At 36.4% G+C, this 18,115-nt stretch overlaps 1 protein-coding gene across 3 annotated transcripts in view; it reads right to left on the bottom strand.

Moving 5' to 3' along the window:
• The window catches only part of GRM5 (glutamate metabotropic receptor 5), a gene marked incomplete at both ends in the record, with an annotated part of 228,923 nt that overhangs the window by 1,786 nt on the left and 209,022 nt on the right, over window positions 1–18,115 (bottom strand). The window contains 2 exons of one of the 3 annotated variants that reach the window (XM_083881467.1): window positions 6,469–6,630; window positions 8,172–8,270. The exons of 1 other annotated variant lie outside the window; for it this stretch is intronic. In XM_083881467.1, the coding sequence (XP_083737593.1) occupies window positions 6,469–6,630; window positions 8,172–8,270 (261 nt within the window). The remainder of the gene's footprint in view (window positions 1–6,468; window positions 6,631–8,171; window positions 8,271–18,115) is intronic. One more of the 3 variants, XM_083881469.1, reaches the window with a different exon arrangement.

Raw genomic sequence — 18,115 nt, 5'->3', positions numbered from 1 at the left:
CACATAGTATTTCCTTTTACATCTTTCTCAGTCTGATGAGCTGGTGTTGGCACATACATTAACATACAGTTCTGGGAAATAAGGAAGGTATTAGAAATATTTCTTAGCTGAAACAGACAATGACTCAAATGATGTCAACAGGAAAAACAGGCTACACATACAAATAAACATGATTTATATATAAAATGTGTCAAAACTTTAGACAATTTGCTTTGGTTTCCAAAACATTTGCTATAGCCATTTAGGATTTTTGAAAAGACAACATTGGAGACCCTGGCAGATTATTGCAAATTTGGTTTTTGTTTGCTTTTTAAATTTGCAATAGATATCCTCACATGTTAGCCTGCAGCATAACAGTTTGCAAAGCATATACTTTACTAATACAGATGACTTTATACCAGTCTTCATGTGGAGCCTTCCCTAAAACTATCAATTTAATAGCTCTTCTGGACATCTAAAAAAAAAATAAATTACATGCTGAGTGTAAAACCGAACCTCCTGGTGGGTTCACATCTGTGGTTATGTTACATGAAATTATGATGGATCATGTAACACAACACATGCCAACAGATTTCCCCTTCAAAAGCAGCATGACAGAATCCAGTAGACAAACACAATGTAAAACAATGGGTACTTTAAGAGAGGGAGGACTGGGAAATGATCTGCATAAGTGCATATGGGTCCACACCTTTGCTGCAGTGGTCACCAGGACCACTAAGTTGGCTGTTAGGCCTCTACCCCCAAAATGCCAGGAAAAACACCTGGTGGCTTGTACCTTGCTTGTACCTTTGTTCAGAAAATCCCTTCCTTCTGCTGTACCCCAGTCAGAGCAAGGAGGAAAAGCAATCTCTGTCCTGTAGCACTGCTCACTTTGACTCTTTGAATCTCTGTGCGTCCAATTCTGGAGTGAGCAGGAGCTGGCACTAATGTCCTGCATAGTAAAACTGTTCCCTCTGAGGACCATGCACATATTTCCTTGCAACACATACTCCCTGGGTGTTGAGAACTGTTTTAGAGCCCTGGGTCAAGGGTCATGCTGAGTCCTGAGCTCAGCGGGAGCTCAGTGACAGCAACAGGAGTGGAATTTTGTTTGTTTGGGAGATGAGATCTTGCCTCTAGTTCCAGTATAATGACCATGAAACCTGGTCCCAGGTGCTGCTGTGTTTGATCTGGACCAGGAGGGAGAATGATTTGGCACTTATGACTTTGATCAGATGGAAAGAGGACCCAAATCCAGTCCTGGATGTCCTCTTGGTGAGGTCTTAGAAGGACCTGGGACAGACCTGCCTGCCACAGGGGTGAAATAAATGCAATTTACATGAAGGATTAGTCAATGTAAATAGAAATACTTACCCACAGAAAGTGATATATTCTAGCACCCCTCCTGACTTCAAGCACTGGGTTAGTACAGAATTTCAAACCCTTTAAAAGAGTACTAAATGCATGTAGATATTTTCATGGCTTGAAGATCAGATTATAAGCATTTGTGAAGGCAACATGCTACTCCCTCCCCAGCCACAGTTAATGAGACAATAATTAAAGAGGGATATGAGGCTGAAGAACCTAGAGAAAGGATGAAATCTTTGCCCTTGGCAAAGATAGCAAACAGTTAAATCTTTTGTTGAGCAAGTCACCAGCCTCCCAGAATCACAATTTGGGTTTGGGTCAATCTTGGCTGATACATTCACTTACTTCTTTTGTACTGCATGTGGCTCTCATGTTAATCCTAGGGCTCTGAAGGAGATCCAATGGCTGTTTAATGTAAATTTTGTGCAAAAGTCTGAAAGCCTTGACTATTATTCATTGCAAAATCCTTGATATTAAAAACTGAATAGGACATAAACATCATTCAGTGAACAGGTGGTGGGGCATTGGAATGAGCTGCCAAGTGATAGAATCAACATCCCTGGAAGTGTTCAAAACACGTTTGGATGTGGCACTTGGGAAATGAACACAGTGATGTTTGGTTTACAGTTGCACTTGATGATCTCAGAGGTCTTTTCCAACCTTCTTAATTCTATAATTTTTCACTAAGGAGTGAGCCTTATAGCTAAAGAATTTCTGTGTCAGAAATGTATCCTATGCTTTATCATCTTGTACCTACTTACTTGGAAGTCAACACTGGACTTAGGAGTGTAATCATTTATTGCCTCTGTGAAAGGAGCACCCTTTTTTTCTTATATTGGCATGAAACTGAGTTGTGGAAAAAATTGCTGTGATAATACTTTAGGACCCTGCTTTAACTGCATATTGATTGGTATACTGTCAAGTTAACTGGAAACCACACAATGCTCACAGCTTAAAAATAGAGAAATAAAGATAGATCATAGATATAGAGTAGGATGTCTAGGAATGGAATTGTTTACTTTTACTAGGCCCAGCTCTGCCTTGACTCTTCAGTGATGGAAAACTTTAAGACAGTGAAATTTTAGATTTTTCTTGTAAAAAGATTTTGGCTCCATCAGTTGAAAGCAGAAGAATTGGACTTTTGAACTCCCAAAGGAATTCCACTGCAAAGTTTGGCTGAATACAAATTTTTCTACTCTACTACTCTACTCTGCTCTTCTGCTGGCACATTACACTGCATAGAACAGAGGAGACTGCAGTAGACTTCAATCAGTGGTACCAAAATATGGGCTTTTTTTTTTTTTTTTTTTTTTTTTTTTTTTTTTTTTTTTTTTTTTTTTTTTTAAATTTCTTTTTCTATAGGTTAATAAGGTTCAGCTTTATGCACAAAAGAGATTTCCCGAGAACCAGACAGTAATTATTTCTCCATCATCTTTACTAAAAGCTGCTTTGATTTTAATAGACTGGCTTTTTCCCTGCCTGCTAGACCTACATAGTATGTACAAGAAATTGAATTGGAATAAATGAGAGAACTTTTGAAGTGCTGATATTTCAAATATTTCTTCTACAGTTGTCCACTTCATGACAGAATACCAATTAGTTTTGTTTCTCATTTTTTTTCGCATTAATAAATCTCTTTAGAGACACTTGAGTTTTGTCTTTAAGGATTTTTTTCTGTTCATAAGAGGTATTAACTGCTTTTTATACATTTAGGTGCAAAAAAATATCCCCCTCCCTGTCCACATATTTTTTTTAACTATCTAGAATGGATCACTTTGTCTTTTGTTTTGGTTGAGGTAGTAGAAGTTTTGTTGCAGTTTTTCCTCTGTGGTATGATTATTTATGAGATAGTGCATTGGTCTGCCACAGGTGTTTCTTTAGCCAGGTGTTAGTGAGGCAAATTTGTTTTGTAAGGTACTTCAAAATGCAGAAGAAATGAAAAACAGGAAGAGGAATTTACCGGCACAGCAGCTGAAAACTCTCATATTTTAAAAAGAGTGCCACTGTCATTAATTACCCAGAGCTGCTAAAATTAATTCTGATGATAAATGCTTAGGGACTGTTACTGGGGACAGTTACTGAAAGCATATGCAATTTGAAAATAAGTCACTTGTTCTCTTAATATCTTTGACTGAACTAGAAAAAAATCAGTTTAACATAATGGGATTCATTATTTTTAAAGAGAGCTTAGAATGCATAGCTGCATAGTATTATTCAGCACCTGAAACCAAAAAATAAGTGGAACCCTAAAAGTGTAAGGGAATTTTTTTCTGTGTCACATACTAATATGGGTATCTAACTCCAAATTTGAAATGGTACAACTGCAAACACACACTGGACAATAACTTGATGGAGATATGTATGATATATTTGCAATCTGACCTCATGTGACTACAATAAGGAATGATTTCAAATTCTTAAATTTATAAGTCCATGAATGAAAGTTCATCTTTTAGAACACTGGTCTAGATGTTATGGAACTAAAATTGGCAGCAAATTTGTGCCCAGATGTTTCAATGGCTGAGGTGTTACAATTAAGGTATAGCTCCAACACTGTGCAGACTTCTTGTGTCTTTAAGGGAGAAGGCTTCCTGTGTTATCTCCAGAAGCAGCTGGCAGTGATAAGCAGGATAGACTTCTGTACTTGGCTCATACCATATAACTTTCTGCCAAAGAGAACTCTTGTTATTTGAAGTAAATAGTAAGAACCTGTTCTCCTTTTAGACTCCTCTGCTGAAACCTTATTAAAGACTCAATGATATAATTACTCTGCCCAAAAGGGATTTTTGTGCTATCTGTAGACTTAATTAAAACATGATTCTTCATAAGGGATGGTGTGTGTGTGTGTGTATGTGTGCGCCTGTGAATTTAAGTAGTGGCAAATATGCATTTTCTTTCATCTTGTCTCTTGCAATCTCAGATAATTATTTCTTTTGCTTGTAGTGACCCAAGTTCTTCATCCCTGGGAGAATGCAGGTGCCTTGCAACATGCTGAAAACACTGAAATGAAATAAGTGGTAGAATTGGTGAACTTCAGTATACAACTATGAGGAAACAAGTCATAATTTCTCCCAGAAATAAAGAACAGTCTGGATAACTGGATGCAGAACCAAAGATATCTAAAGTAGGTCAATTCTACCACTGGAATGTTTTATGTTGATGCTATCCTTCTATTTTTAAAAGGCTTTTAAAGAAACCTCTATATGGCTATATAATTGTTTCCCTATGCAAAAGACAATTCTACCACATAGTGATATATCACTCAAGTTATTTAGTTTAAATTAATCCCATACTGCTTTTTCTATGGAAATAAATGACAACAAAACAGAAGAGAAGAATGATATAGGGCAAAAAAAAAAAAATTGTCCTGTGCTGAGTTCTAGAAATAAACAATGTTTTGCAATTATTCTTCAGAGTAGTTTTCTGTTGTGAACAGCAAGACAAATTATTTATATTACTCCATAAATCGTAATCTGTTGATACTCCCTTTCCTCATGAAAATCACAGCTGACATTTATATGAGTGACTTTAATATGTTAGTATGAAAGAAACTACAAAGTGGGAGAGAGGCAATGGACAAAACCTTTGCCAGTGACCTCCCAGTGCAGCCACCAGTGATGCTAATTCTGGCAACTGCTTCAGCAGCATGCCTGGTTAGATTGAGAAATGGAGGGTCTGGTATCTGAATGAAACATTTCTAGTACATCAGTGATCTTTGTCCAAAATACAAAAATGATTCTGTATGAGATATACCTTCTTTCCTCTACAACCATGACCTCATTGTGATTATTAATTAGGGTAACTAGAGATGTGTTATGATTTTTTGTCTGAAAAATGCCCTTTCAAGCACCTCTGAGCATATCTCTGCTACCTTGGTGCATTCTATTCACAGAATGGAGAGAGAAAAATGACACCTCTTGAACTCTGAGTTCTAATTCCTGATGCAGAGCACGCTTTAAGGTGTTTTCAGCATTACTTGGGCAACACAATTTTTCATTGTTTTCATTGCTAAAGGTATGAAATGGAAACTGGGAAAAATAGAAACCATTACCTTACCTGACACTGAAGTCAAGTGTACAAACAGTGCACAAGAAAAGGAAACACAAAAAACACACACACAGAAACAAAAAACGCACCAACCAACCAATGGACCAACCAACAAAAATATTTACTCTCCCAGTTGTATCTCCAAAGTCAAGAGTTGATTTGACTTCTCTTTTCTGCAAAGATCATGCAATTGGAGGAATTTTACATGTTTGTAAATGGAATGTTACATGCCTGAGAAATAATTACAGAAGTATTTTTGCACACAGGATTTATCAGCAGGAAAATTACTCCTGTGAGTTATTAAGCAGTTTTCTTTTCATTGCATTTAATCAAATCAAAAAATATATATTATGCAAGAAATGCAAAAGAAATGATGCTGTGATGCCTGCTTTGTGAAAGCTTCATAAAACATCTCCTTCCATGGTTGATTTTATCATATATATGTGAATGGTACTCACAGGTGATGCAGGATGTCATAACTTCCCTAATTAGAAATAGCCTTACAAGGCATCACATAATGTATCCACTACTTCTCTTTTTGTATCATTTTTCATCTTGAAAAATCCAAAGCCACTTGTAATACTAATATGAAGAGATTGTTAGGCCCTGATATGGAAAATGTCTACACTAAGGTTGGAATACAAATATAATGTTGCATGAGGGATTTGAGGACATGAGTGAACAACACTGCCCAGTATGAATTGCAGGACATTATTTAGACTGAAAGACTGTAAGTGGAATTTGGTCAGTCCCATGGGACCTCTGTCCCGTGAGATGATGAGGTTTTTGATCATTCACAAATGGTCAGGCCCCTGTATGTCTTTTTTCATCTGCTCTTCATCTCAGTGACTTCTAGCATTGGTCTGATACTTACTGGGACATGAGAATAGTACCTACTTTCTGTCCTGCAAATCTGAGTTCTCTCTGGGAGATTCCCAGGATATTCAGAGTGGCAGCTCTGCTGAGCTCACAAAATTGTACAAGGACCATTGGCCAGGACATTGTGGCTGGAGACAACAAAACACAGCCATCAAATGCAATTGCACTCTCTGTTAAGCAGCAGGTGTTCTTAACTGTTTGAGTAGGTCTTGCAGCTGACAGTCTTGCTGTGGAACTATTAGACTGGCACAGTTTCCAGTCTTTTTGACTGTTAGGGCATCCTCTTTAACAGGAACCTTTTTCTCCTCTCTACTTGACTCAGATCGATTAGAGTCTGGAATGCAAACAGATTCTTCACTGTGAAGATATAAAAAAAGAAGTTTTTCAAGTGTGTATGTATGACCAGGTAAAACAGAGCTGAATACTGTACAACAAAATACAGTTGTCGGACAATTACATGTACTTTTCCTCTCTTCAAAGTTCCATTATATATTGATTGCAGATAGTTTTTTAATGAATAATAAATATTTCTGAAGGCAATGCAATGTAAGAAAAAAAAAATCCAGACGACACATAGACAAGAAACCATTCCAGTTGACAAAAAAATATATACTTTGTGTCCAACACTCAGCAATCAATGTTTCTGATGGTATATTAACAGCAAGTGTGTCAGGTGTGTGCCATGTGGTGTGAGTGTTAATGGCCCTGTGTATGTGTGTGAATTCTGTACCCAAGGAAAAAGCACAGCAAGTGTCTCACTGCTGAGACACTTCTCACACCCTCCTGCAATGATAAAATTTTCCAAGGAATGTAACACTTGGGAAAAGTGATGGTATAATTCGGTCGCCCTGTGCTCTAAGGGTACATTTATAAATATCCTAAAGGGCTTGATAAGGAATGAGTAGATCTTTTAATAAATGGTGAAATGTTTTTTTACACTTAGGAAAACATAACACAATGATACAATGCTTCTTAAAAGCATTGTTTCATGAAAGATGTATAACCATCTTTGGCATGTATGTGCTTATTCATTTATGAAAGAACATGTATGGAGAAATGAAATTTCTGTCCCATGGGAGAGTTCAACTTTTGGAAATCTGACTGGATTCAAAATGGGAAGAATTGTTGAAATCTCCAAGTATTTCACAGAATTAAGTAGTTTGAAATATTTCAATAGAAAAACATCAAAATAGTCATAATAAAGCATGGTTAACCCCAAGAACATTGGAAAAAAATAGTATTTGATATTTATTAAATTGTAACATTGGTGCTTAATGTCATGCAAAATATAATGATTAAAAAATGAAGAAAAATATATAAATTAATTTAAATGGAGAAAGTTAGGAAAAAGATACTTTAAACTTATTTAAAACTACTTTGAAACCTTTCCTTAAAGCTACTGTAATATTCAGCACTTTTCCATAAGATATTTTGATTGAGAAGAATCAACATTTTCATATTGAATATGTTTTCATCAATCAGTTTTTCTCTGCCCTTTTAAAAAGTACTTTTGGTTAGATTTAATGTAGCCCCCAAATGTTGCAGACCTATGCATACTCCAGATATGAAGGCTGCTTCTTTTCATCTGCCTAACTGGCTTAATGAGTCAGGTATAAGATTTCTCCTCCCCAAAGCACCATATTACAACAAAATCACACAGGACATGTGGTTGAGATTACTGGAATGAACATGGTGCAAGGTTGTTTTGGTAGTCAGATGGAACACAGAAATCAGCAGTGGCAACATGTTTTCTTTTTTTTTTTTTTTTCCCTTTCTAAACATACTTTATGGGATACACAGGAATTACAGACAGAGGATCTAGCCTGGAATTATCCAGGGCTACTCCTTCTCTTCACAGACATATCACACTGACCTAAGGCCACTTGCTCTTTGCTTACCTGGTCATTGTAGCTCGCCCACCATTCCCCATACTCCCTTTTGGGGTGAAACACTCTATTTCCGACTTGTGCGGGGGGGCCAGTCTCCTGCCTTTGTACCTAATAAATCACGACACAACAGGAGCAAACAGAGAGAAGTGATTGTGTGCTCAGCTTTCTTTGGCAGCTGCTGTGCAAAGGGCCATGCACATGGATGTTACTGTGGAAGTGGTAGAGAAGAGTGCAAAGCAGCTGTGGGAGTGGTGGAAAAACTGCATAAAACCTCAGACTAGTGTTAAAACAAAGAGGGTTATGCAGGACAGGTGCTCACTGTTTTCTTTATATATATTTATATCTGTATCTCTACATAAGAGGAGCCAAATGGTTTTACAGAATGAATAACATGCTAACACTTTAATATTTTTTAGAGTTAGATCAAAACAGTCAGAAACAGTTGAAGGGAAGCAATACTTAAATTAAGAATCAGTGGGAAATCAGCTGGTGGTTCTCAATCCTAACTTATATTTCCCTGATCCTACATCTCTCTAATACGTGTGTGGCTTGTTCCACTTTTTAAAGCAAGCACTAGTGTAGTGGACTGGTTGGGTAAAATTTGTGGGGGCTTACAGTTCATTTTGTGAATAGGACTTCCTCTCTCCATTGGCAATGAATAGTTAGCTGATTTACTGAGATGTAGACATAAAGTCAAGTGAAATCAACCCCAAATCTAGAGCCCAGTGCTATACTATCCCTGTTTTATGTAGAAGACCTTGCACTTTGATGAAAAAAAATGACTTGGATAAATAGTTTAATACTTAATCATCTAATTAATTAATGGATGGGATAAGAGATAAGACCTGGTCATTGTTTACTCACTGAACACTCAGTTGGGATGTGAGTAATGTAGATGTCTCATACTGTCTCTCCTCCCAGCAGCAAACTTCACCCTAATCATACAAGTTCTTGTACTAGGTGTTGAAATAACTATTTAAGTCCTTTAAGAAAAATTCGGCCAAAATACCTGCAGGTGTCTTCTCAAAGAGATTGTGATATCCCACCCACAAATCCTATGATCTGCACTGTGGGCTTTTAACACACTTCTGTGGGGAAGCTTGTGCATTTAACACTGTTAAAAATCACAGGATAATGGACTTTTTTGTTGCTCATTCATTAATATGATCTAGATAACACAAGTACCTTGAAGAGAATTACCCTATAAAAGAGAAAGAACTTGAGTACAGAGAAAGTGAACTAAATATTGGATGCAGTTGTAGTAGAGCCTACTACAGTCAGTGGATTCAGTGGATTGCATAAATCACTGATGAATAAGCTTAGTGAATCTGATAGTGAACCAGAGACAGCCAAATGAGGTGTATAAGTGCAAAGTCCTTTGGTTTACAAATTATAACCTTACTGAAGGGAGGAACAACAGCAATTTTGCAGACTGGCTACCAAGTTCTTAAGACAATCCGGAGTGCTCCCAGATAGGCACGAAACTCGCACAGGACACATACGTACTAAATGGAAGTCAATTCCTAGAGCAGAGGAAAAAGTGGATGGGCTTAGAGAGCAGATAAATTTACTGAAAAACATAAATGAAGTCAAACTGGATTGTACAAAATTAATAGGGATATCCAGAGAAAAAGATAAGAGAGAAAAGAATGTGTAGAAACTTCACAGGAAAGAAAAGGAAATAAACTTGGAGTGAAGGCGTTAGACATCAAAGAAAGTAGAATTTAGGAGGAACAGGATGGAAACACAGTTATGTTTAGACTAAATAACCAAAAGAGATATTTTGTTCTAAATAACCACTAGACTAAATAACCAAAAGAGAAAGGCAGAGGGAAAAAATTAAAACCAGGAAAACTGGGAGACTATCAATGCTCGCAATAAGCAGGATTCTGGAAAGTAGCCAACAAAAGGAAACAAGAGGTAAATGTCTTTGGTAACCCTATTGTGAAGAACCCTAGGTAAGGATGGATGTGACCCAGATAAATAAACCCCCACAACTGTCCATTTCACATTAGCATAAATTTCACTACCATGAAAATCAGCAGAAACACTGCTATGAATCTCTCAAGTTTATCCATCCACTCAAGAGCAAATTGCACCACCAGAAACAACATATTGTCTCTTAAAACCTTGAAATCTTGAGCCATATTAATTGTTACGCTGCCATTCATTCAGTGGTAAATGTCCATGTAATTATGAAAACAGTGACCAAACTCTAATCAATCCTGCTGGTGTGGAAAGTGCATCTAACTGTTGAAAGGAAGCTGCAAAATTCTTTGAATGACTATTCTGGAAAGGCACACCAAAGGTTTTGCATAAAATGTTTTCAGCTCTCAGAGCAGACACAGGAAATTACTTTGGCTCAGAACATCTTGCATTAGTAAAATGTCCTCTTCCAGGTTGTTAAAACCAAGGATTGCTGTAAAAGAGCCAATCTGTTGAAAGGGAAAACCCTCAAGCATTTATTTGCAGTTGACATAAGAAATACTACAATGAAAAGTAATTGGGTATTTTGGAGGAGGCATAAACATTACAGTGTGAGCAATATTTGCAAGAATGCGTTTAATTTTTCTTTTTCTCCAGCTCCAAGACTATACATTGGTTAGCAAAGAGAGAGGGCTTTGATTCTATGCAGAAAGGCAGCTACTTAATTCTGTTAAAGGATTTAAAATATTTTGGGTCACCTTTAAGAGCTTTTCTCACATCTTTTGGTGGGGAATTGTGATCTGTGTAATTTTTTTTTTTTTTAGACTATGCCTTCACAGTAGATCCAGGTGCTGGTAACCTGGTGGTCTTGACTTCATGTTAGGGTGAGACACATCTTTTTTCATGGTCCCTTATACCTCTGCTTTTTCCCAGTTATATAATGGCTAAAATAAATTGTATATTATTAAGCATGCTACTTTTTTCATTTTTATAAAAAATTAACATATAAACATTATTTGCGTATTAGCACAATTTCAGCAAGAAAAATTGCTTTAGAGCCAAACTTACAATTTATTTTTTTGTCAAGTGCAGCATAATATTTTGCTTTTTTTTTAAAGCTTATTCTAATTAAGCAATCATATGTAATTCCAACTGATGAATTAAAATAACGTTTTTTGTTGGGATGATATACAAAGCATTATCCTGGCTCAAGTAAAGATTAGACTGATAGCAAAATATTACCAGTCTTTTTAATTCCTTTGTTCCAGAAAGGTTTTTCCTGAAATGTTTCCTGAAAAATTGTACAGGATTTTCATACAGTAGTCTTATCTATATAAATCTTTGATATATAATGCTATAGTCAAAACCATAGCAAAAAAGTCATAGCAGATTAAAATAGTTATATAGTATAAACATATTTAATGTTTATATATTTTAGCAGACATTTGCCTTAAATTTCAGTTACAGTCATGAAGAGGTATCTGTCACCAAACACAGCTCTCAGCCAGATGAAATGCTAGGTCTTCCACCAGTCCACATCAACATTCAGAATACAAATAAGTAGAAATACCATTCATTATAATTCATACAGGTGTTCCCACAATGGCTGACTGCTTTGTGACTTGGTGGACCTTGGAAGGACAAGGGTGCATATCCCTGTAGTCTTCTGTTTATCAGATTACAGTGCATCAAATTAATTACAATGTCAGTTTTTATCAAAGTTTGCTGTAGAAAGAAGCAGAAGTTCCTGTGGTAGACAAACTTGGTAGACAGGACGTACATTGTGCATGCTAATGAACATGAGACCATCTGCATTGGCTTCTCTGGGTGCTCTCCAGCATGTGTGATAAGGTCAGTAATGATGTAGTATATGCTGGCATTTATTTGTCATCAGAATTTTGGGAGACAGCTTGAAGATGAAGAAAAAAAAAGTGAAAGGGATAAACACTGCTATTAAAAAATAGAAATTCTTCTTTCCCTAAATAAATATAGAACTGTTGGGTCCCAACTTCACTGTTCCTTCCTTTATTTTTTTTTTTTTTTAAGTACAGTAGCAAGACTTCATTTTGCAACCTAAAACCTATATGGGTAACAATAGGCAGGGAGCTGTTCACAATGTATTTCATTTGCAGTCTCCAGTGATGATATTTGTTTCAAAATGATGGTAAGAGTGTCTTAATAATATAAATAATGCCAAATATTAGGCTTGAAGGTATGTGCTCCGTTATGCAGCCAAAAAAAAATTATATCAATCAATCAATCAATCAACCAATCAATTAAACAATCAATATTTTAATTAAATTTGAGGGGAAAATTCAAAACAACAACACTAGTGCTGTACAAAAAACTATTGTAATAAGGTCATTCAAGAGTATAAATTCATTATACAGATGGAATGTTTTAGCAGCAATTTATCAAAAGCTTTCAGTTATACCTTTCACTGGGTTTTATAAAATATTCTTCAGTCATTTCAGAGTATTTGAAGTTTAATTAATCACAGTATCAAGCTTGTCCAAAAAGACACCAAGACTAAATTATTAAGAGAAAATTGAAGGACTCAAATCATTCAGTAATCTCTCAATCTAAATTTTTGTAGCATATTAGATTAAAATAGCTCCAAATTATCTATTTGGGAACTGATTCATTAATAAATGCAGACTAATCCATCAAAAGGATAATGACTTTCTCTGAAGAGTCAATTTTTTTTATCCTGCATGTATCAAAATTCATTTTTAGCAAGGTTATGAAACAAACAAATAATATCTTGTATTGCTATGCTTAGATTTTCTTTTTTTGAATAAGAACAACACCTGTTGGGCCAAACCTCCACCTGGTGTAAATTGTTATCTGCTGTAATTACATGAAGTCATGTAAGAAGCTTAGGCCTCACATTTTTGCCATCAACTCACAATACAGAGGCATCTAACACTTTTGTGCAATTTGTAGTCAAGGGTCCCATTAAAGGGCATCTGGAGAAATTAACGTATTTTTTGGTACGCAATGATTTTTCTGTGACATCTTTTGCCCTACAGTAACATGCGGTCCTGTTTTGCACAGTTTTTCCACTTTTCAGTTTCCATAAGAATTTATTGCATTGAGGTGGGCAATGGCTAAAAGCTGGTCACTGTTACAGTTCAAAGATGGTGCCAGACGTTTCTAGAATGTAATTTCTTAAGCATTAGTTCTCCCAGTTCACATTCTTTGATAATCTCCCAGTTAATTCTCTGTACACACAATAGCTGATTAGAAACACTAAAAATCACCTCTAAATTATTTCTTTAGTCTATAAAACTTCAGGATTTCAAATAATGTCCTCCTTTTTTTTCCCCCCCCCCACAGTGAAATAAAACTGGAATTGGAAAGATCTTTTAGTGGAAAGATATTCTAACAGAGTGATGGGGCATAGGACAGATGGGCTGGAACTTCTCTGCTGTCACTGACTGGCATTAAAAATAATTTTACTTTTCACCAGGCTAGAAAGTAACTCTCCTTTTTCAAATTTTTTTTAAATTTTTTCCCCAATCAGTGTTTATTTTATACAAGACAGAAGGGCTCCAGCAAGCTCCAGTAGGACAGCAACCCATGCTGTCATATATCACGAGCTGCTGATATTACTCCATACAACTCCATACAGGTTATGCACTAGTCTTGAGCTTAGTCTTGTGGCGTTACAACCTCTTCTATGTTTGGTTTCATGTTTTCTGTGTTTAAATCAGTTCAGCTACCTGTAGAGACTGCAGAACTGATGACTTTTATGAAATCTGTGACTGTTAGTCTAGAGTTTAGGGAAACTGTTTTGCCCCATTTTTCTAGGTAATGGACCTGCTGGAGTGTTAATCTTAGTGTACTGTATGACCAGTCAGATCACCAGGAGTATCTCAGCCCTTTGGTTATGAAAATTTTGAGTATGAACCTATAGGCTGTGTCCTGGAGAAGTCTGGTAAGTAAAAGGTTTTTTAAAATTATTTTGAAAGTGAGAAGTAGTGTTCTTTTATTATGGTTCAAAATGTGTCAGAGAAAATGTTCAAGCTGCATATATATGAAGATAAAACTAAAGATAAAAATGTGTCTCAATAGGATATACTCTGGCAGAAACTCGGGATCTTTCTCAATGGGTCTGCATATGAGGAGTGGGAACCAACTTCAGCTTTCCACAAAAATCTCTCAACTTTTCTTGTACTCCATCTTCTCAACAGCACTATAAGCTTCATGTCAAACAACACAACCTTTTTCATATCTCAGGCAAGTTGCTGAGGCATAGGGACTTTGAATCTTTCCCATTTACATTTGAAATCCTCATGCTGATAATGCACACACAAAGTCCAAAAAAAATTTGATCACAGCTTCATGGCCATGGCTTCAAATCTATCTGCTTACTCAGGTATGTGCCTTTCAGCCAGTGAAAAGTTGCTATCTGGACAATGGGAATCACATGGGTTGCACCTTGGGGACCTTGGCATGGTGTGTGGAACTGTGGCAGAAGTTTATTCTGATGGGGATTCCCACTTGTCTGGGAAAACATGGTCTTCCCAGGACTTTCTCCATAATGCAACAAATAGTAGTGAAACCTTGAAGAAATTTTTGCATTTTTGATTCACTTGGTCTTTTTTAGTACTTTTTATGGATTTCAATCATATTCAACATTAGAAGTACTGTTTTAAAAAATTCCTGTGGAAAAAAAGAGTGTACTTTTTGAAAGACTTCGATTCAGACTTCTGAAAAAGCTCATCCCAAGATTTCACTGCTGAAATATGGCATGCAGATGAATGATATAATACTTAGACTGGAATATTTCTAACCATGAATGGCAGCTTCTAGGCTGATCCAAGCATATTTTCTTATTTTCTGATCCAAAATAGCTCCTGCTTGAATTGTAACAAAATAGCTATAGTCAATCATAAGCAGTAAAAAAGAATGGAGAAGGGAGAAAAACAGCTGTTCCTTGCAGAAACAGAGCATCCGGTGTGATGGTAGACACCTGTTTCCAAAATACTTCATTATGGCACAGTTTGGAACTGCCTGATGTCTAATTATATACTGACTATAGACACTGGTGAACCCAATTCAGTGGAAAAAAAAAATAATGATTTATATAATAAAAAATTTCTGGTTCCCCTAATGGTGACTTTGGCTCATTAGGACAAGGGATCACCAGTCCTGGACGAAAGCTGTCAGCACTATCACTTCTGCAGATGCATACAGAGCAATGCTCCGTTCTGTAATCACACAGTGCAGGACAAACTTATTAAGTGGACAAGACAATACATTAAAAAACAGGTGAGTAATCTGTTTAGTTTGACAGCCATAGCTTATGTTTAAGTATTTAGAAAATACTTCATCACATAGTAAATCCAAGTAGAATAAAGTATCACTGCTGCACCAAGTTATTAAGCTTTAGTCTCAAACACATTTGTGAGAGAAGTGTCTAAGATAAGGTGCAGAAATTTATGTGCATTGTTCTTCTGTTGTCTTGTATTGTGCTGTTCACAGCTGTATGGAGTAATTATGCACATAACACTGTCAATGTATCTTGAGTATACCTAACATTATCTGCCTTCGCTGGTGATGATTCTTCCCTTTAGAGTGATCATAGCTACCTGCTTGGGTTGCAGATTGAAAAGTGCTGCTCAACCTTCTCTCTCAGCTACTCATTAAGAAGAAGATAATCTGTCTTGTTCTGTTTCAGGAGGATACTTTTGGCTTGTGCTGTGAATCTATAGGATTCTCTCTTTTGAGCAAAATACTGGTAGGATTTTTAAGACTTAGCATATATATATATGTGAAAGACAGTATCTAGGGAGGTTTTTGACATTTTGCTAGTTGCTCAGAATAGTTTATTTTGTGCTTTAAAGGCAAGAAATCATGCTTTTCTTCAGGTAGTTGTGGGGAGATGAGTGTGAAGCTTGGAAAATGGAGCATGTGTGCATTGGCCCATAGAAAGACACCTTCCAGAAGACATAAACAACTAGTGGTTATTTTTTTGTGTGAAATCCAGGGCAATGGTATTAGAAAGCTAAGAGGAACTTTTGGACACCTGCACTATTCTCCAGGCCAGGGTAACATGACTGAGACCCTTTGATGTGCAGTCCTGACTAGAAATATCATCATAGAAATATCATAATAGCAGCTCTTGCAGCAGAAATGTACAGCCTTTATCCTAAGTAGAATAGCAAGTTATTTGAGAGTGAGGAGAGGATAAATTAGCCCATGATAAAAGGGTATGTAGCATATGTGATAATAATTCCTGGTACCTCAAGGTAAGATTTACTCAGTGAATTTATGGTCTTCTTAATCTCTATGAAACCAACAGGTAAAATGACTGGAATCAGAAGTTCCAGATGCCTCTCTACACCAGTTATATGGCTTTGACTCCAGCTATGTAGTACTCTCGTCAGTTTCATTAGTCCTACTTTAAATGAGGGCAGAATATCTTTTGGTGAGTACTGCTGAATCACAATAACCTACATGAAATGGTTTTTGTTTCACTGGGTAATGAATAGTTATACTCTCTCCTTCTACATATTTCAGAATGTGAAAATTCATTCCAGCACACAACCACAGCTTGCCTGAGTTTTCTTAATTGAAAAACATCCCATGCAAAAAGTCATTTAGGACTGTAACAGATACATTGCTTTATTTAGGCAAAAGCAGTCTTGTTATCTGTCATTTTGTGGCTGATGTGAAAGCTCTGAATGGCGCTTTGGCATTATCTGTTTGACAATGATTTGATACAATACTACACACTGTGCTATAAATTAGTGTCAAGAAGCAAAATGCTAATGATAGAGGCCCCTCTATGCACTGGTGACTTAAATAGCATGTTTCTTTAAAATTCAACAGTGACTCACTCACTTTTAAATAAAACTTCTCTGAGCTATTTAAATGACACCATGAAGTTCTATTGCATATTTCCTTTGATTCTGAATACTTTAGTGTTTACTTGAATAACTATCCAATCTTTTGAGCACTGTATTGAGTAATACCTTGAAACCTATTGCTTTGTGTAACCAGATTTTTTCAAAGAAATGTTTGATTATCAAGTAAAATGGTGGAACTCTGTTTGCTCATTTTCTATACTAAATGGAATTGAAGCTGACAGTGGTTTTCTGTTCTTTCTTGGAGATTATAGCAGACCTAAGTGGAGTCCTGAGCACCATATTAAATGTACTCATCACCATTTAGGACTCTCTTTCATGTAATCAAATTTGCATTGATTAAAGAGAATAACTCAGGATCAATTGAATAATTTTGCTCTTGGATGCCTAGACACTTCAGGAACACACTGACTGAGCACTCCAAACTCAGCGGCACCATCACAGTTTAATGGGCTGGGGATTCAGACACACGTATCAGGAGGATCTTCTTTGTTACTGCTGATGACACCTAAGTTTTTCTCCAAGTTTCAAATGCAAACTTCAGGTCTTTTGTATCCAGGCAAATATGTCAATGTATCACCTTTCTGCTGCCATTTTCATCAATACACAGACATACTGGGTACCTCAAAGCTCTTTTGGATTGAAGTCATTCCCAAGACAGTGCTATTGAAAAGAAGTCTTTGTTGATGATGATCTATTATATTCTGTTAATATATCCCTACAGCAGATGTTATCTATGCACTGAGGGATATAAAGAAATAAAAAAGAATCTTCAAAAAGAAGAAAATGCATCTTGTCATTTAGAATATTTAATAATCGGGATATGCCTTTTTCTTTTCAGAACAAAACAGAGATTTTAGAGTAGTGTCTTTCCAAACCAGACCTGAACAGACGACAAAAAATTCCTTTCCAAGCCTGAGATCTTTCTGTCATCTATAACTTTGTCTTGTTGAGTAAAAAGGTTGCACGGTGGCAAATGAGCTCTGCAGCAAAAGTGAGGGAAAATAATTATGATCTCAAAGAAGAATGCCTTCTAGTGAAGACATATTTTGAAGAATAACTCTTTTAACAGTCCCGAAAGTTGCTATAGGGCTTCTAATTCAAATACCTCAGGTCCTTCATACATAGAGACAGAAGTTGCAGAAAAGGATA

Source organism: Zosterops lateralis, assembly GCF_965231275.1.
Source record: "Zosterops lateralis genome assembly, chromosome: 2".
NCBI classification, from domain to species: Eukaryota; Metazoa; Chordata; class Aves; order Passeriformes; family Zosteropidae; genus Zosterops; species Zosterops lateralis.
This window is presented reverse-complemented; position numbering and strand designations above follow the sequence as displayed.